At 42.3% G+C, this 20597-nt stretch overlaps 1 protein-coding gene across 4 annotated transcripts in view; it reads left to right on the top strand.

Annotated features, from left to right (window-relative positions):
• The window catches only part of MPP7 (MAGUK p55 scaffold protein 7), a 394349-nt gene that overhangs the window by 356058 nt on the left and 17694 nt on the right, over positions 1-20597 (top strand). For all 4 annotated transcript variants that reach the window (XM_069729627.1, XM_069729628.1, XM_069729630.1 and 1 more), the window contains 3 exons: positions 3331-3411; positions 11437-11530; positions 14495-14603. In XM_069729627.1, the coding sequence (XP_069585728.1) occupies positions 3331-3411; positions 11437-11530; positions 14495-14603 (284 nt within the window). The remainder of the gene's footprint in view (positions 1-3330; positions 3412-11436; positions 11531-14494; positions 14604-20597) is intronic.

The raw sequence follows: 20597 nt of genomic DNA, 5'->3' as shown, positions 1-20597 counted from the left end.
TATCCGCCCTTCAGGGACAAGAAACCTACAGACATAAAAGGGCAGCACCTCTCCCAGGCATCAGTTGGTTTCCTGTCCCTGACGGGAACCCTTTCCTTGTACCTGTAGAAGGCGGCGGCCCATTCTGGCACTCAAGTGTCAATCTGGGCAAGAGTTAGCAGGAGAACTCTGTCCAGTCTGCAGCTGCACATCTACATATACATTGTGCTCTAATGCACAGGATAAGATCAAACAAGACTGGCTAGGCTTCATTCCTTACGCTAGTCAATGAATCCTGGTCTCCCAGTCTTCGAGTTCATCAATTGTCCATCCTTGGACCTTTTTTGAAAGCTACAAACTACACTATTACAGGAACACCCCACAAGTCCTGCCATTTTTGAGATATACTGACCCAGTTCATTTGCCATGGAGTGGGCAATTACCAGCAGGTAATAGCTGTGTGTTACAGCCAGGACCTACCTCCAACAACTGCGGGTGGCCGGAGTTAAAAGGAGACCATGATTTTTACTGAACAGGAGGAGGAAATTTCATCTGCAAATTCCAACCAGATAGTAAAACAAATTCGAAATTTCCCTCTCCCTCCATATAATTTCACGATTTTTACTTTATGCAGCAACACTGTGGTATTGCTGCACATAGTACGAGTGATTAGACGATTGCATGTTCAAGTCCCCTAAGGGGACTGATAAGTACAATGAAAAGTAAAAAAAGTATGAAAAAAATAAAAACTTATAAAAGTCAAATCACCCACCTTTTCCCCCATTAAAAATAAAGATGATAAAAAATATTCATACGTGAGATTGCCGAATTCAGAAAAGTCTGGTCTGTCAAAATATATAAAAAAAAGTTAAAGAAGGCCAAAACTACATTTTTTTTTTGTCGTCGCTGCAATGCCACAAAAAATACTGTAAGCAAGTGATTAAAACGTCACATCTGTCCCAAAATGGTATCCATAAAAACATTTTCCCCTCACAAAAAAATAAGCCATCAGGCCAGTCTCACACGTCCAGATAATTCCGGTACCGGAAAAATCGGTACCGGAATTATCCGTGTCCGTGTGCTTACATTGAACATCAGTGAGGCACACATGCAGTAGCCGTGTGCCGACTGTGGACCACACGGACCGTGCAGGAGACAGCGCTAGAGTTAAGCGCTGTCCCCTGCGTGCAGTGCTGAAGCCGGTATTCATCCCTTCTTCCCAGCAGCGTTTGCTGGAAAGAAGGAATGAATAATCTTTTTTTTTGTTTTTAAAATAAAGTTGCCGGTAATCTGCCCCATCCCACCCCCTGTGCGCCCCCCGCTGGCATTAAAATACTTACCCAGCTCCCTCGGTGCTTACATCATCTCAGCGTCGCTGCTTGTCCTGTATGATCGGTCACGTGGTGCCGCTTATTACAGTAATGAATATGCGGCTCCACCCCTATGGGAGGTGGAGCCGCATATTCATCACTGTAATGTGCAGCCCCACGTGACCGATCATACAGGACAAGCAGCGACGCTGAGATGATGTAAGCGCCGTGGGAGCTGGGTAAGTATTTTTAAATGCCAGCGGGGGGCGCACAGGGGGTGGGAAGGGGCAGATTACCGGCAACTTTATTTTAAAAACAAAAATAAATTAAAAAAAAAAAAAAGATTATTCATTCCTTCTTTCCAGCAAACGCTGCTGGGAAGAAGGGATGAATGGGGCTTCAGCACCACGTGGGGGGGACAGCGCTTACAGTAGCGCTGTCTCCTGCACGGCACACGGACTGCACACGGACAACATCCGTGTGCGATACGTGTTTTACACGGACCCATTGACTTTAATGGGTCCGTGTGATCCGTGCGCTCCCACGAACACTGACATGTCTCCGTGTTTTCCAAACGGACTCACGGTCCGTGAAAACACGCTGACATGTGCAGAGACACATTGATTTTAATGTGTCTACGTGAGTCAGTGTCTCCGATACGTGAGGAAACTGTCACCTCACGTACCGGAGCCACTGACGTGTGAAACCGGCCTCACACAGTTCTATTGACTGAAAAATGAAAACATTAAGCGTCTCAAAAAGTGGGGACACAACCCCAAATTTGTTTTTTTTTCCAAAGTTCTGCGGGGGGTGTCACCACTAAACTAAGAAAACGACATGTTTGGTATTGCCATAATTGTACTGATTAGCAGCATCCTATTGCAAGGTCATATTTAGCACATAATGTACACTGCAAAAAAACAATTCCCAAGCAACAATTTGAGAATTGCCGAGGGGGGGGGGGGGGGGGTCAGAATTTCAATTCACTTGGAATTTGTTCCTATTTTTTGCTACATTATGTGATAAACGAAGTGATGTAATTTGCAAAAAACAAGCCCTGATATGTCTATGTGGATATAACGGTAAAAACGTTATGGCTCTGGGAAGAAGGGGAGGAAAAACCGAAAATGCAAAAACGAAAATGGGCCATGTCGGGAAGCAGTTAAAGTTTCTTTGCTCAGATCCCTACGTTGCCTATTGTTCCCTTCACCAGTCGTTTGAGCGTTTATAGCCACATAGATAATTCCTACAGCCATAGTAAAAATGCACCATTTGTCTCGATTTTCAAAAATTACTGTAAAAATGTTGCAGTTTTACGGAGATTGTGACAAAAGAAAAAAAAAAACCACCACAGCCTCAACGTGTGAATGGAGCCTTACCGCAGGTTTCATGCATCCTTGTATCACAGTCTTGAGTACGGTGTCCCGACCCGAACATTAATCTGAAAGTTAACGTAACATTTCATATGTGGATATTCACTGTGCAAATATTATATTCTACCAATATTCCTGTATAACCTACAAACCAAAAATAATTTCACTAGTACATAAAGATAAAATAATTAAAAATGTTTAAATTACAAACTACAAAGAGGAAGTTTCATAGCAACCGGATCATTGTACAGTATATATAGAAAAATTCCAAGTGAATAGATTAGGTATAAGGGAACCCTAACAAGTAATAAACATTCCATATAAGCAGGGACTAACCCAGGATAATGCACCCCAGGAATCTGACATACGTTTCGCCGGTGGCTTTGTCAAGGAGCAAAAACCTCATCTATCTTTACTAACAGGCAGAGAATTGGTTGCAAAAAGATAAAATCCATTTGATTATATTTTTGAGCATTACTTATATTAAAGAAGCCCGTGCTCTCCTTACTAATATGGAAGATTCACAACATATGGTGTTGACCCTTTTTCAATAATTCGGTTTGAGATGAAACAAATTGATATTATGACGATCAGTCAGAATCTGTATATGTTCAGGACATACTGTTGTTAGGATTTGTTCTATTCTGACACTGTATCTTATATTGTAGGACCTGTTGGTGTTGGCTTAAATGAACTCAAGAGAAAAGTCCTTATCAGCGACACCCAGCACTATGGAGTGACCGTGCCACGTAAGTTCTTCCCTTCACACTCTATTATTCGGGGAGGTTACATACCGTCTAGGAGTTGTGCCCAGATAATTGGAAGCTGTTATTAATGACTTAAGTACCGTATTTCCCATATGGGCATACGTTCCTTCGGCTTGAGATATTGCAAATTCTTGTGGGCTCGAGTAAGCCTTAAGTGATTATGTGGTTATAACGAGTAACATAAATAAGTGTATTTTTCCATATTTCCTTTAATTAGTGGGTGGTGCACTCCTTCATTTGGTAGTCACTTCCACCCATGTTCTGTAATTCTGTATTGTGCAGGTCACCATACTTTTTTTTGGTGGCGGCTTATGGACCGCACTAGTGGTGTATTTTCATGAGTCGCATTCTGTTGCTTCCTTTGTTGGCATTTTTGCCGAGATGCATTGGTTTTGCTACGTGTTCAAAAATCACAATACAAATTACCAATTAACATACGCTGTTCAATAGAAGAGCAGAAGTAGAGCCACAATTAGAAGTAATATTTTGTCCAGATCTTTCAGATTTTTTGTTAAAATTTTTTTTATATATTTGTGTTTTTTTTTTTAATTGTCTATTTGACTATCCATATGAAAAAAAAAAAGAAAGAAATCTTGCAATATTCACAGTGGTCACTCCACACTTCCTGTCCGGAACAGGAAGTGTGAGTCTAGTCTAAGGCCTAGTGACCAATGTCAAGATCGAAAGATTTCATGTTATTACTTTGATAGTGATATGGACAATTAAAAAAAATAATAATAATAACAACGAGACTGCTAACTCTCATTATCATCACCGGCAAGACAATAGGTAGGATGACACATTTCCTTTATTTCTAATTGTTTGCAGAACTCCAAGCCAGTTGTTAGCACCTGGGTTCCATTGCAAAATCTGTAAAAATTTAAGCCCTGTTTTCATGTAGCATAAACACTGTTTTCTTTTTTTTTCCCTGCTGCCTTTTTCTTTGTTCAGAAAATATACAGCGTTGAACAGATCAAGCTGAGTGCATATAATTTAATTAAAACTCCATGCCCAATGTGTGTTTGAAGACTCTGCTGAATTGTGCGTCTTTTGATGCGTTTTTTTTTTCCCTATGGGCAGGGAGCTTGAAAAAATGCATATGAAACACACAGGTGTGTTTTTAAGTGCAGAATCTCAGCAAAAAACATAAAAAAAAGGTCCTTCCCGTCTGCACCAAACTGCATAAAAAATAGCAAAAACTACATAAGGAATGGTAAGATGCATATAAAAAAATATAGTGAAAAAAGCAAAAATCAGAGCAGTTTGCTATTGCGTACTTAGGTGCAGAAAGCAAGCATTTTTTTTTTCATGTGTGAACGTGGACTTTGGCCGTGTTGACACAATGGAATGCCAATACATTTTTTGTTTCCGAAAATGCTGTATGTAACATTGCACTTTTGGATAATCGTAGCAAAAAATGCTTTGGGAACACAACTTGAGAACACAGCGCTATTGTTCTTGTTTCTTATAGTGGAGGGGCCTATATGCCTCCTTTATAATCAGGGTCCTATTGCGAGTGCTCCGTCTCCACCTACAATTATTAGGGTATGTGCACACGTATTCTTGAGGTCTGCGGATTTTTCCGCAGCGGATTTGTGAAAACCGCAGGTAAAAGGCACTGCGTTTTACATGCAGATTTCCTGCAGAATTACCGCGGTTTTTGTTTGGATTCCACTGCGGTTTTACACCTGCAGTTTTCTATTATGGAGCAGCTGTAAAACCGCTGCGGATTCCGCACAAAGAATTGACATGCTGCGGAATGTAAACCGCTACGTTTCCGCGTGTTTTTTTCCGCAGCATGTGCACTGCGGATTGCGTTTACATTGTACTGTAAACATATGGGAAACTGCTGTGGAAACGCTGCGGATCCGCAGCGTGTGAACATAGCCTTAGAAATTTTCATTTTTAATAAACAAGGAGGATATGAGGACTTGTCTCGACGGAACGTGCAGCTGAGAAGCCTGAACCATTTAATGGCTTTCAAGGCTTTGATTAGCGCACACGTCCGTATTCCCTGATGCCTTTTACATTACAGCGAACAGGAGATGGACGCCGGCACCACAGCTTAAGGTCTTCCGGTCAAGCAGACTGCTCTGTCCATCCAGTTTCCGTTTTCTATGGGTTTCTCATTATTCCCATTAATGTTGGGAGAAATTGACAGCGCCATCTTTACAAGCCCCTCGGGAATGAAAAGGAATCAATATTTTCTAGTGTTACGAAATGCAAAAACAAAGCAATCATTTAACACGCTATAAAAGTGATTTTCTTTACAATTACAGTAATGGGCCCAAGTTCCATAAAGCGGCGGATTCTTTATCCGTAGACACAGCTGCTGCATTAAAACTTGTGATACCGCTTTTCCGGATTGAGCTATTTATTTAATATCCTCCGGAGTGATCACCGTGTAATAATGCAGTTCCCCACAGACGAGTTTTACAGTTAATCAAGCTGGAAGTTCAGGCTTCAAAGGGTTTCTTAACCCCTCGGCGTACGGGTGTGATACACTCTATACAGCACTGCGATAATGTGGAGCGTCACTACTGGTAGTACTGGAGTTTATTGTTGAGAAGTGCAGGCGTAGTCTACTGCAGTCGGAGAACCAAACAACTTCTACTAGATCCAGTCATTAAGGTTCACGTGTCTCAACATCTTCAAGGAGTCTCTAACGTCGGCCAAACTTACCGATATCGGCAGGATCGTCCAACAGTCTAATGTTTAGGGGGCCACCCAATTCTCGAGAATGTCATAGCCTGTCCAATTTTGGACTGCTAATCCCTTTTGTTCTCCTTGAGATGAGCTACAGCAAGAGGAGTCTGAGCCGGGCGTCCTTGTGCGGGAAGTTGGGAGAGAAAGCGGTGGGGCGGCGAACAACGTCAACTGTCGACTGCACGATCTGTTCTGCATGCAGGGCTTTACATCACAGATGCCCAGCCGCTAGTCATGAGCCTACTCCAACTAGAGAAGAGTTGTTCCGCCACAAAAAAGTGAGAGCACATTAAAGATATGAGCAATAGTATTTTTCTTGAAGGTAAACTTGTACTATAACCATTAAAATTGGAAACAATTTATAAACTATTCTCCACTTAAAACACACAGGAGTCTCATTCACACCAGCGAGTCTTTTTATTTAATAAATGACACTGGTTTATGTTGGGATGGAATCCACACTGCCGTGTCGTTGGCCCGTGGGATGCCAGTCTATGACTGTGTAATGAGCGTGCACTATTCATTCTGTGCAACTAGACACCATCCTCACCGCAGCATGAAACATTGACGCTTGTATTAATCATTCTGGTAACAGTGAGCCTGCTTCCTGAAGAAAGAAACTTACTGTGTTACCGCTAAAAAATACAGTGTTTCATAGCTTACTTTCCTCTAGTTAGGTTTAAAGCTGCATTCCGAATTCTGCTGGTTGGAATCCATCAGTTCCCTTCTGACACCCATACTCCCGACGGAGCATCTATAATGCGTGTCAGGAGTCCTGTGGTGAAGTACAGTGTGAGATGAGCTTTTTTTTTATCTGTAGACATCACGTATCTCAATTTGCAAAATAAACACTGAACAAGCAGGAGGCGCCAGGAAGTGGTTAGAGTATGCGATCGTGTTTTTTTTTTTCTTTGTGGTGGTTTTTTTTTTTTTATTACCACTGGACAGGTTTCAGTATGATATGTACCTTGTATGTAGTAAAAACACTTTCCAGTTGCTGTCTTCTGCCGATCCCAGTGCCGCTCCCGTCATCTTCTGTGACTGGGGATGGGACTTGGACGAACCTGAAGTCACTGCGGTCACTACTCAGTGTAAGTGTTTGACATTCTGAACGAGGCTCTCATTCTCTTACATTAAGAGTAGGGTCACAAAATTATTTTCTCTACATCCAAGGAAAATGGTCAGACTCTGATCAGCATTTGACCAGAGCGGCATCAGTTTTTCTCGGATGTGGAAAGAAAGAAAAAAATAAAGTTTCTCCACCTTCTCCATTCTGTCAGTCCGTTAAAATCGCACCACATTCAGATGTCATCTGAGTGCTCTCTAATGTTTTTTCACTGACCCACAGACTTGCATTGATTATTTTGATCTGAAAGGGATTAAAATTGAACAAGTCTCTGATTTTGGTCTAAGGAAAAAATTGGCCATGTGCACAGCCCCATAGAATAGCATTAGGTATGAGTGCTATTGGTGGATCCACATATAGCACTCGTCCAAGATAATCAGTCGCGTGCACTAGCTCTAAGAGAATAGTGATCATTTGCAGAGTTGAGCGAATGTTTTCGGGTTCCCTCTTATTCGGAAAGCTATTACAGTTGCCGAATAAGCTGCTGAGGGAACCCGGCTTCCTGGATCTCGCCGGTTGATCAGCACCACAGCTACATTTGTCGCGGTTGTGTCACAGCACATGTATGGAAAGCCCAACACACAGGCTCTCCATGCATGGACTGTGACACAGCCGCGACACATGCAGTTCCAGCGCCGATCAGTTGATCGACGGGCGAGATCCAGGAAGCCGGGTTCCCTCAGCAGCTAATTCATAAACAGCTAGAACTTGCCGAATAAGCGGGAACCCAAACAAATTCGCTCATCTCTAATCATTAGCCGTGACGTCCGGCCCGTCATCACTGTGGTCACAAGATGGTGGTGAGGGACCAAAGTGGTTCTGGAAACAATAGAAGATGACCACCGATAAGTATTTTACTATACACAGGGAACATATGTTACTGATGCCTATCCTTTTGGTGAGGTAAAGACAATATCCCGAGATGGTATTTTCAAGGTTTCACCACCTAAAAGTTTTCAAAACTGCTTAGAATGGAATTTAAAAAAAGTAACTTAATAATCCCTCTCTTCTTCTTGTATTAGTGATCACACTAAAAAATTAGTAAAAGAAGTAATACTTCAGAGAACTCCTGCTGCCCCTATTCAGGTATCTCCTAGGTCCCCGACGGTCTCTTTTCTTCTTGCTTCCATTTATGATGCACCATTGTACCTCTACATGTGACCCCTGCCGCCAATCACTAGATGTAGCGGTAAAGTCTCCTCGTTACATCGGTCACTTGTACATATGAATGCATCATAACAAAAGCAATAAAAACAGAAATTGTTAGAATTCTGGAAAGCATCTTAACTGGAGCAGCAAAGTTTTGGTACGGTATTGCTCCTATAATTATTTTAAGCAGTTTTGGATAGATTTTGGGCGGTCCCTTTAAACTAGGGTAGCACATCATGGCCGTCATAGTCACTAATCTCATGGATCCAGTAGTGGCTGACTGCAGATATATATATTTTTTGGTTGTGTTGTAGTAACACAATGCCGAGTCAGATCTTGTACATCGTAGCGTTCTTATCCTACTTCCCACCAGAGTCGAGTTGTCTGTAGCATAGAGAATTAAGAAATGACTTTGACATTTGCGAGCCGTCATTACTGCTTCGGCCCCCGACCGTGCAGCCATCACACATGTTCAGTAGTGGATTAACTTGTAGGTGGAAGTTGACACAGTAAGACGAAACGTGTCTGCGTCTCGGCGCACATGTGTGACACTCGGCCCTTTCCGTTAGTGAGCTGTCTGACAGATGAGTACATCTTTAACAGTCTACCCCGGTCTCACTCCCATCCCATACATGTGTTAAAATGTTCTGTTTGAGACATACTTATAAAGATGATTTCCTCCAAGGGACTTTAACCTTTCTGTCCTCCACAGGAGGCTGAGGGTTTAATGTAGGTTAACATATGTTATCCCATAGGGAGCTCAGCCTCTGTTGTCAATTAGACCCCATCAGCCGGCAGCAGGCGAGCGCACTGGAAATCCGCATGGACAATTGATGGAAAAAAATAACCCTTATGACAAAACCATATTAAAACCATCTAATAAATGCAGCTAGTATTTCTTTTTTTCTTTGTACAATGTACATTGAAGCAGTTTTATTCTTCTACAGCTGTTTCTGGGACTGTGAAGACAGATGACTGTAGTATCAATAATGGGCTGTGCATGTTCATAGAGCCCTGGTGTACATAGGTCAATTAGATAAAATGCTTTCATTGATGATATTTTTAGCATTTGTTTTTTTTATTTTTCCTCCCAAAATCTTTGACCGTTTTTTTTTTTTTTTGTTAAAGGCAAAACAAAAAAAATACAATTAATTAGCCCCTGAAGTTCTCTTATCAGGCCAATCAATTTCTACAACTTTAGAGGTTTTTTTTTAAGGTTTTTTTCCCACTAATTGTATTTATTACCTATCTAAAGGATAGGTGATAAACGTATGATCACTGGGATCTGGGTTCGTGGACCCCAACTGATTAGGAGAGCAGGGTCCCCAAAGTCCTAAAGTGAATGGCGCAGTACTGCACATGTGCACCACTCCATGTACTTAGAGATTTTTGGATTGTTGGGGGTCCCAAGTGTTCGACCTCCAGCAATCATACATTTGTCACCTCTCTCGTTACCAAATCCGGTGTCCAAGTCCCATGCACCATTAATAAATGATGTTTTGCTCAGTAAAACCTCCCACTAGGCCCAAAAACAGTAGAATATCTAAGAATCCCCAGGCACCAGAGGATAAGCCTTAAAAAGTTAGGAAGACAAGGCAACGTTTTGGCCATATCTGGCCTTTCTCAAGCCTCAAAAAACGAACTAGCTGTATTATTTTTTTTTTTTTTTTTTTTTTTTTTAGAAACGCCAGATATGGCTGAAATGTTGCCTTGTCTTCTTTTTTCCATAATACTAAAAAATCACAATAATAGGAAGACAAGGCAACGTTTCAGCCATATCTGGCGTTTCTAAAAAAAAAAATACAGCTAGTTTGTTTTTTGAGGCTTGAGAAAGGCCAGATATGGCCAAAACGTTACCTTGTCTTCCTATTATTGTGATTTTTTAGTATTATGGAAAAAAGATCTAACTTTTTAAGGATTAACCTCTGGTTTCTCGGCATTTGAGGATATTCTCTGCCGTTACAAAACCAAGTTTATTCACTGTAGAAAAAAATTGTTCATGGTGTGAACATGGCCTTGAAGCGGTTTGTCCTCAAAAATATTCAACAATTGTTCTGCCTGAGCAATGATTAATGTATGATTATAGAGGGTCCCAACACATTGATCATGAAAACGGGGGTGCCAATGTCGCCGACGTAAATGGAGCAGTGGTTTGGATATGTGACCACTGCTCCAGTCACTTCTATAGAATGAACCAAGATAATGTTGAACGTACAAACTACTACTTCACTTGGGTTACTTTAGGACTCTTGTTTGCAGGATTGATGGGGGCCTAGGAATCAGACCCCCTGCAGTTAGCAGAATGAGGGGGTAAACTATTACTCCATTCTGTGAACTACTCCCATAGTAAATGAATGGAGGTCTAGTTTGCATGTGACTTTGTCTCCATTCACGAGGGCAACATTAGATCTTTATTCTCGTGGTCAGTGGGGGGCCATAGTAGAGGCGATAAATGTTTTTTATCAGATATCCTCTTAACAATATTAATGAAGAAATGTGTAAAACCGCTATAGATTGTAGCACTGGACACTGCTCAGTATCTTGTGTAGGGGTCGGTTCACATGACTATAAAAAAAAAAAAATCCAGAAAACTGAGACTATTTTTTTTTCTGTCATGTTATCTGTGTGCAATCCTTTTTTTTTTTTTTTTTTTTTTTTACAGTTTACTTTTTTTTTTTTTACAGACCATTTACAGTTTCCCATGTTACAGAATTGCAATGTATCCATAAAAATCCGATGTTACACTGTTGCTCTGTATGGCATCTGATTTTTTTTTTTTGGCACCCATAGACTTGAATGGCCGAGCCTCATCCGAGTTTTGGAGGAAAATCTTGCATGCTGCGATTTATTTTCACACGCAGATTCAGTCAGTGACACAAATCGTTCATCTTCACGGTCCCTTTGAATAACGTTGGTTTGAGTGCGATCCTATTTTTTGACAGCTAGCACTCGGGCTGAAAATACGAGCCCATAATATAATATTTCATTGTTATGTCACTTACATGTTTTTCCATCTTTAATGACAGATACGACAAGAGGAAAAAGGAACCAGGAGTGTGACGGCGTGGAATATATCTTTATATCTAAGCACTTGTTTGAAGCAGACATCCACAACAACAAGTAGGTATCTTGCACAAAGTTTCCTTAACTATTGCTTAACCCCTTCATGACCGGGGGATTTTTCATTTTTCCGTGTTCGTTTTTCGCTCCCCTCCTTCCCAGAGCCATAACTTTTTTATTTTTCCGTCAATTTGGCCATGTGAGGGCTTATTTTTTGCGGGACGAGTTGTACTTTTGAACGACATCATTGGTTTTAGCATGTCGTGTACTAGAAAACGGGAAAAAAATTCCAAGTGCGGTGAAATTGCAAAAAAAGTGCAATCCCACATTGGTTTTTTGTTTGGCTTTTTTGCTAGGTTCACTAAATGCTAAAAATGACCTGCCATTATGATTCTCCAGGTCATTACGAGTTCATAGACACCAAACATGACTAGGTTATTTTTTATCTAAGTGGTGAAAAAAAATTCCAAACTTTGCTAAAAAAAAAAAAAAAAAAAAAAAATTGCGCCATTTTCCGATACTCGTAGCGTCTCCATTTTTCGTGATCTGGGGTCAGTTGAGGGCTTATTTTTTGCGTGCCGAGATGACGTTTTTAATGATAGCATTTTGGTGCAGATACGTTCTTTTGATCGCCCGTTATTGCATTTTAATGCAATGTCGCGGCGACCAAAAAAACGTAATTCTGGCGTTTCGAATTTTTTTCCCGCTACGCTGTTTAGCGATCAGGTTAATACTTTTTTTTAATTGATAGATCGGGCGATTCTGAGCGCGGCGATACCAAATATGCGTAGATTTGATATTTTTTTTATTGATTTATTTTGATTGGGGCGAAAGGGGGGTGATTTAAACTTTTATGTTTTTTTTATTTTTTTCACATTTTTTTAAACTTTTTTTTTAAACTTTTGCCATGCTTCAATAGCCTCCATGGGAGGCTAGAAGCAGGCACAGCACGATCGGCTCTGCTACATAGCAGCGATCTGCTGATCGCTGCTATGTAGCAGAATTGCACGTGTGCTGTGAGCGCCGACCACAGGGTGGCGCTCACAGCGACGGGCAATCAGTAACCATAGAGGTCTCAAGGACCTCTATGGTTACCATTCACAAGCATCGCCGACCCCCGATCATGTGACGGGGGTCGGCGATGACGTCATTTCCGGCCGCCCGGCCGGAAGCGGTGGTTAAATGCCGCTGTCTGCGTTTGACAGCGGCATTTAACTAGTTAATAGGTGCGGGCAGATCGCGATTCTGTCCGCGCCTATTACGGGCACATGTCAGCTGTTCAAAACAGCTGACATGTCCCGGCTTTGGTGCGGGCTCACCGCGGAGCCCTGCATCAAAGCAGGGGAGCCGGCATCGGACGGTATAGTACGTCCGATGCCGGTAAGGGGTTAATGGGGTTGTTCGGTCGTAACCTACAAGTCTGCAGTCACTCTATGTGACTGCAGACTTCTAGACCCTCACAGCGCGCGCACTGCACTCTGTAAGGATTCTCGATGCCGGGAGCGGGCAATATGCATCCTCCCGGCCATAATCTGACCAGACTTTTTCCGTCCTCTCTCAATACGCTTGTATTGTGCAAGGCCGCATCCATCTAGTCAAAATGTGGCCATGGGTCTGCAGATCACATACTTGGTCACATGATCACCCTCAGCAATGAATCTGCATGCGATCTGAGGATGCACAAGTCTGCAGTCACATAAAGTTTACTGCAGACTTGTAGGTTAAGACCGGACAACCCCTGTGTGCCTGAGGAGTGGATTGAAAAGGGCAGAGCATTTTAAGGGGTTATCCAGAACTTTCCTCCCCGATGGTTTTACGCACTTTTTGGTAGGTAGTTACTAACTGACTGTTCTGCCTTGCGACAATCTCTCTTGGTTATGGTCATGGACTGCTCCTGTTGACAATTCTCCTGTTTCATGTGATATAGAACGTCAACTAAACAGTTCCTTCTCTTCCACTCTGCTCTGTCGACATTGCGTCACTGTTGACATCATGTTGATGGACAACCATCTCAGCCTAAGGCAGCGGGGAGCTGGCTGTCAATCAGCATGACATCAGCAGTGACGCCCCGTCGACCAAGCAGAGTGGAAGAGAAGGAACTTCTCTGTCAACGTGACGTCACCGGTAGCAGAAGTATACCTGGCAGGAGCGGTCCGTGACCACTCTGAGTTGGGAGAAATCATTGCACAGCAGAAGAGGCAGGTAGTTAGCAGCTACCAGCCAATAAGCCCTTGACCTCATAGAAAAAAGAATCCTGGATAAGGATAACCCCTTTAAACATGAGCAGCATTAACCCATTATACTCCCACGTAAATGAGGGAAGACTTTGTGATATGACTTATACATTACTCTTGACCTTTATGGAGGCTTACATTGTCTTCTGCATTGGCTGCCGATGGGTCTCCGACTGTTTTGGAACCTTGCTGGAAAGTACAGTTCCCCAACATCTGGCTGGCCACAGAGCATGATTGGCAGGAGCGGGTCCGTAGCTCATATGTTTAATATTTTAAGCTATCCTGTTTTGGTTTTTAAGCCGCAGATAAGCATTTATGACGAGTAATCTACCATCTTTTCTCTGTCAACAGTGACAAAGCCTTCCTTCCCGCCTTAGATATTGGCAGCCACAGGCAGCTATGCCTCAGCGTGCAATGAAATTTCAGTAGTTTCAATTGTTTAACTTCTCCAGTGTTTTATTGCATAGCATTAGCTCAGACAAAGAGGTGATGGAAAACATTAGTGGGCTCTTAGGCTGAAGTGTTTTTTCTTTGCCGGTTAACTGTAATACTAGCAGGTGTTAGTGATTTTGAAATGTAAAATACAAGTTTTATATATACATATCTTTTATATATGTTAAAAAAAAATGACATAGAACGGACTTGGCAGAACAACGATGTCTTCTAAAACATGGAGAGATAACATAGAAATCCTTCTGCTTCCAATTTATCCTTAGGAAAGATGTATCAATGTTTCTTTTTACTAAAGAAAATAACTTCTTTATTTTGTCCTCTCATTTAATTTGATAAGGTTTATTGAGTACGGTGAATATAAAAACAATTACTACGGCACAAGCATCGACTCCGTGCGTTCTGTACTGGCAAAGAACAAAGTCTGCCTGCTAGATATACAGCCTCCCGTAAGTACCATTGAAGATGTACACACTTATGTCACGAAATGACTTAAATAGCAAATTCCTACTTCCACCAAGCAACTATGTATTTGTTATATGCTTAAAGGGCTACAGGGAATTTAGATTTCCTGATGTTACAGGGCAGGGTAATTGTCTCTTTAAAAAAAGGCACAAAATAATTCAGTGATTCCGTCATTAATGTCCTCTTTTACCTTGATCTAATTTTTCCCAAATTACAATTAAAACTGAGAAACATAATGAAATCCCTTAGCTGTGCCCTTTCTCCTCTTTCTCTCTGCCTTGCATGTGGCCGTAGAATTCCGTAATTAATCTCCTCTTTTACCTAAATTTCATTTTATTTGGTATTACAATTAGAACTGAGAAATATAGAAAGAAATCTCTTAGCCGTGCCCTTCCGCCTTTCTCACTGGCTGTGGAACAACTGACTGTAGCTGGATCTTCTTCCCACTTCTTTCTCTGCAGTAGTATTTGAGTAATTCCATCATTAATCTCTTCTTTTACCGTAATTTAATTTTATTTGGTATTACAATTAGAACTCAGAAATATAGAAAGAAATCTCTTAGCCGTGCCCTTCTGCCTTTCTCCCTGGCTGTGGAACAACTGGCTGCAGCTGGATGCTCTTCCCACTCCTTTCTCTGCAGTAGTAGTTCAGTAATTCCATCATTAATCTCCTCTTTTACCTTAATTTCATTTTATTTGGTATTACAATTAAAATTGAGAAATATAGAAAGAAATTTCTTAGCCGTGCCCTTCCACCTTTCTCACTGGCTGTGGAACAACTGGCTGCAGCTGGATCCTCCCCTCACTCCTCCCTCTGCGGTAGGATGTATAAAAATAATTCAGTAATTCCATCATTAATCTCCTCTTTTACCTTGATCTCATTTTGTTTGGTATTACAATTAAAACTGAAAAATATAAAATGATATCTCTTAGCACTGCCCTTCTGCCTCTTTCTCACTGGCTGTGAAACAACTGGCTGCAGCTGGATCCTCCACTCACTCCTCCCTCTGCGGTAGGATGCATAAAAATAATTCAGTAATTCCATAATTAATCGCTTTTATTTTGGTGTCATTTTGTTGGGTATTACAATTAAAACTGAGAAATATAGAAATAAATCTCTCAGCCGTGCCCTTCTGCCCCATTCTCACTGCCTTCTATGTGACAGTCTGTAGCTGGAGCCTCCCCTCACTCCTCCCCCTGCAGTAGGATAACCGCATTGTGTCGCCCTTCCCCTTTAAGTACGGACACCACTCATCGATAGCTAGCTGACTATGGAATAGATCAGTAGGAAATTAACCCTGTGTTCTCTGAAAAAGTTTCTGAAGACGTTTTACGTACATGTATAAAATCTGTCAGACTGACTAAACCGGGTCGGCAAATTTATAATTTGATTACTTTTATCATTCATTTTTTGTTTTCTTTTAAGAAAAACACATACGAATTATGAACGGTTTATAAAATATTTAGAGCAGGGGTTTCATACTCAGCCAGGAAAATAGGTCACGTAGAAAAAAAATTGAAGTTGATGGACCTCATTCCTTACAGGACGAAATGATGTTTTCAGTGATGCCATTTTTTTTATATGACTTTTTGATCACTTTTTATTCCATTGTTTGTATACTGTATTTTTGGCATGTTTTTTATTTCTTTATTTTCTTTTGGTGTTCATTATATGGGTTATGGTACAGTCTTATAGGTTGGGTTGCTCCGGACGCGGCAATACCAAACTGGTATTATTATTATTTTTTTATTATTATACATAAAGCAGCATTTTTAATGTCGAAATATTTTTCCCATTATATTAAAAAATTTTCATACTTCATATTTTTTATTTTTTTTTAGAATTTTTTTTTTACTCTGTTGCTGTAGGCTTTACAAGGGAACCGTCTCCCTCAAATAACCATATGGATACCGCTGTCACTATTGTCAGTGAAATCTGAAGGGTTAACCCCTTCCCGACCCATGACGCCACGTAGGCGTCATGAAAGTCGGTGCCATTCCGACCCATGACGCCTATGCGGCGTCATGGAAAGATCGCGTCCCTGCAGATCGGGTGAAAGGGTTAAATCCCATTTCACACGATCTGCAGGGACAGGGGGAGTGGTAGTTTAGCCCAGGGGGGGTGGCTTCACCCCCCCCCCGTGGCTACGATCGCTCTGATTGGCTGTTGAAAGTGAAACTGCCAATCAGAGCAATTTGTAATATTTCACCTATTATAACTGGTGAAATATTACAATCCAGCCATGGCCGATGCAGCAATATCATCGGCCATGGCTGGAAACACTAATGTGCCCCCACCCCACCCCACCGATCGCCCCCCCCAGCCCCCCGATCTGTCTGGTACACTGCTCCGGCTCCCCTCCGTCCTGTGCTCCGCTCCCCCCCGTGCTCTTGTCCGCTCCCCCCGTGCTCCAATCACCCCCCCTGCACTCCGATCCACCCCCCCCCCCCGTGCTCCGTTCCACCCCCCGTGCTCCATTCCACCCCCACCCCACCCCCCCGTGCTCCGTTCCATCCCTGCCGCGCTCCGATCCACCCCCCATGCTCCGATTTCCCCCCCCCCCCCCCCGTGCTCCCCCCACCCCATCATACTTACCGATCCTGCCGGGGTCCGTCCGTCTTCTCCCTGGGCGCCGCCATCTTCCAAAATGGCGGGTGCATGCGCAGTGCGCCCGCCGAATCTGCCGGCCGGCAGATTCGTTCCAAAGTGCATTTTGATCACTGAGATAGATTATATCTCAGTGATCAAAATAAAAAAAATAATAAAAGACCCCCCCCCCCCCCCCCCCTTTGTCACCCCCATAGGTAGGGACAATAAAAAAATAAAGAATTTTTTTTTTCCACTAATGTTAGAATAGGGGTAGGGTTAGGGCTAGGGTTAGGGCTAGGGTTAGGGTTTCGGTATGTGCACACGTATCCTGTTCCTCTGCGGATTTTTCCGCTGCGGATTTGATAAATCCGCAGTGCTAAACCGCTGCGGATTTATGGCGGATTTACCGCGTTTTTTCTGCGCATTTCACTGCGGTTTTACAACTGCGATTTTCTATTTGAGCAGTTGTAAAACCGCTGCGGAATCCGCACAAAGAAGTGACATGCTGCGGAATGTAAACCACTGCGTTTCCGTGCAGTTTTTCCGCAGCATGTGTACAGCGATTTTTGTTTCCCATAGGTTTACATTGAACTGTAAACTCATGGGAAACTGCTGCGGATCCGCAGCGTTTTCCGCAGCGTGTGCACATACCTTTAGAATTAGGCTAAGTGCACACTGTGCGGATTTGGCTGCGGATCCGCAGCGGATTGGCCGCTGTGGATTCGCAGCAGTGTTCCATCAGGTTTACAGTACCATGTAAACCTATGGAAAACCAAATCCGCTGTGCCCATGGTGCGGAAAATACCGCGCGGAAACGCTGCGTTGTATTTTCCGTAGCATGTCAATTCTTTGTGCGGATTCCGCAGCGTTTTACACCTGTTCCTCAATAGGAATCCGCAGGTGAAATCCGCACAAAAAACACTGGAAATCCGCGGAAAATCCGCAGGTAAAACGCAGTGCCTTTTACCCGCGGATTTTTCAAAAATGATGCTGAAAAATCTCACACGAATCCGCAACGTGGGCACATAGCCTTAGGGTTAGGATTGTGGTTAGGGGTGTGATTAGGGTTATGGCTACAGTTGGGATTAGAGTTAGGGGTGTGTTGGGGTTAGTGTTGGAGGTAGAATTGAGGGGTTACCACTGTTTAGGCACATCAGGGGTCTCCAAACGCAACATGGCGCCACCATTGATTCCAGCCAATCTCGTATTCAAAAAGTCAAATGGTGCTCCCTCAATTCCGAGCCCCGACGTGCGCCCAAACAGTGGTTTACCCCCACATATGGGGTACCAGCATACTCAGGATAAACTGCGCAACAATTACTGGGGTCCAATTTCTCCTGTTACCCTTGTGAAAATAAAAAATTGCTTGCTAAAACATCATTTTTTGAGGAAAGAAAAATGATTTTTTATTTTCACGGCTCTGCGTTGTAAACGTCTGTGAAGCACTTGGGGGTTCAAAGTGCTCACCACATATCTAGATAAGTTCCTTGGGGGGTCTAGTTTCTAAAATGGGGTCACTTGTGGGGGGTTTCTACTGTTTAGGCACACCAGGGGCTCTGCAAACGCAACGTGACGCCCGCAGACCATTCCATCAAAGTCTGCATTTCAAAAGTCACTACTTCCCTTCTGAGCCCGACGTGTGCCCAAATAGTAGTTTACCCCCACATATGGGGTATCACCGTACTCAGGAGAAACTGGACAACAACTTTTGGGGTCCAATTTCTCCTGTAACCCTTGGGAAAATAAAAAATTCTGGGCTAAATAATTATTTTTGAGGAAAGAAAACGTATTTATTATTTTCACGGCTCTGCATTATAAACTTCTGTGAAGCACTTGGGGATTCAAAGTGCTCACCACACATCTAGATAAGTTCCTTTCGGGGTCTAGTTTCCAAAATGGGGTCACTTGTGGGGGGTTTCTACTGTTAAGCCACATCAGGGGCTCTGCAAACGCAACGTGACGCCCACAGAGCATTCCATCAAACTCTGCATTTCAAAACGTCACTACTTCACTTCCGAGCCCCGGCATGTGCCCAAACAGTGGTTTACCCCCACATATGGGGTATCAGCGTACTCGGGAGAAACTGGACAACAACTTTTGGGGTCAAATTTCTCCTGTTACCCTTGGGAAAATAAAAAATTGCAGGCTAAAAGATCATTTTTGAGAAAATAATTTTTTTTTTTATTTTCATGGCTCTGCGTTATAAACTTCTGTGAAGCACCTGGGGGTTTAAAGTGCTCACTATGCATCTAGATAAGTTCCTTGGGGGGTCTAGTTTCCAAAATGGGGTCACTTGTGGGGGAGCGCCAATGTTTAGGCACACAGGGGCTCTCCAAACGCGACATGGTGTCCGCTAACGATGGAGATAATTTTTCATTCAAAAAGTCAAATGGCGCTCCTTCCCTTCCGAGCCTTACCATGTGCCCAAACAGTGGTTTACCCCCACATGTGAGGTATTGGTGTACTCAGGAGAAATTGCCCAACAAATTTTAGGATCCATTTTTTCCTGTTGCCCATGTGAAAATGAAAAAATTGAGGCTAAAACAATTTTTTTGTGAAAAAAAAGTACTTTTTCATTTTTATGGATCAATTTGTGAAGCACCTGGGGGTTCAAAGTGCTAACTATGCATCTAGATAAGTTCCTTGGGGCGTCTAGTTTCCAAAATGGGGTCACTTGTGGGGGAGCTCCAATTTTTAGGCACACGGGGGCTCTCCAAACGTGACATGGTGTCCGCTAAAGAGTGGAGCCAATTTTTCATTCAAAAAGTCAAATGGCGCTCCTTCCCTTCCAAGCCCTGCCGTGCGCCCAAACAGTGGTTTACCCCCACATATGAGGTATCAGCGTACTCAGGACAAATCGGACAACAACTTTCGTGGTTCAGTTTCTCCTTTTACCATTGGGAAAATAAAAAAATTGTTGCTAAAAGATAATTTTTGTGACTAAAAAGTTAAATGTTCATTTTTTCCTTCCATGTTGCTTCTGCTGCTGTGAAGCACCTGAAGGGTTAATAAGCTTTTTGAATGTGGTTTTGAGTACCTTGAGGAGTGCAGTTTTTAGAATGGTGTCACTTTTGGGTATTTTCAGCCATATAGACCCCTCAAACTGACTTCAAATGTGAGGTGGTCCCTAAAAAAAATGGTTTTGTAAATTTCATTGTAAAAATGAGAAATCGCTGGTCAAATTTTAACCCTTATAACTTCCTAGCAAAAAAAAATTTTGTTTCCAAAATTGTGCTGATGTAAAGTATACATGTGGGAAATGTTATTTATTAACTATTTGTGTCACATATCTCTCTGGTTTAACAATAAAAATTCAAAATATGAAAATTGCAAAATTTTCAAAATTTTCGCCAAATTTCCGTTTTTATCACAAATAAACGCAGAATTTA

The sequence above is a fragment of the Ranitomeya imitator genome, chromosome 6, assembly GCF_032444005.1.
Source record: "Ranitomeya imitator isolate aRanImi1 chromosome 6, aRanImi1.pri, whole genome shotgun sequence".
NCBI lineage: Eukaryota > Metazoa > Chordata > Amphibia > Anura > Dendrobatidae > Ranitomeya > Ranitomeya imitator.
The sequence above is the reverse complement of the archived record's forward strand: the minus strand, read 5'-3'. Positions and strand labels throughout refer to the sequence as shown.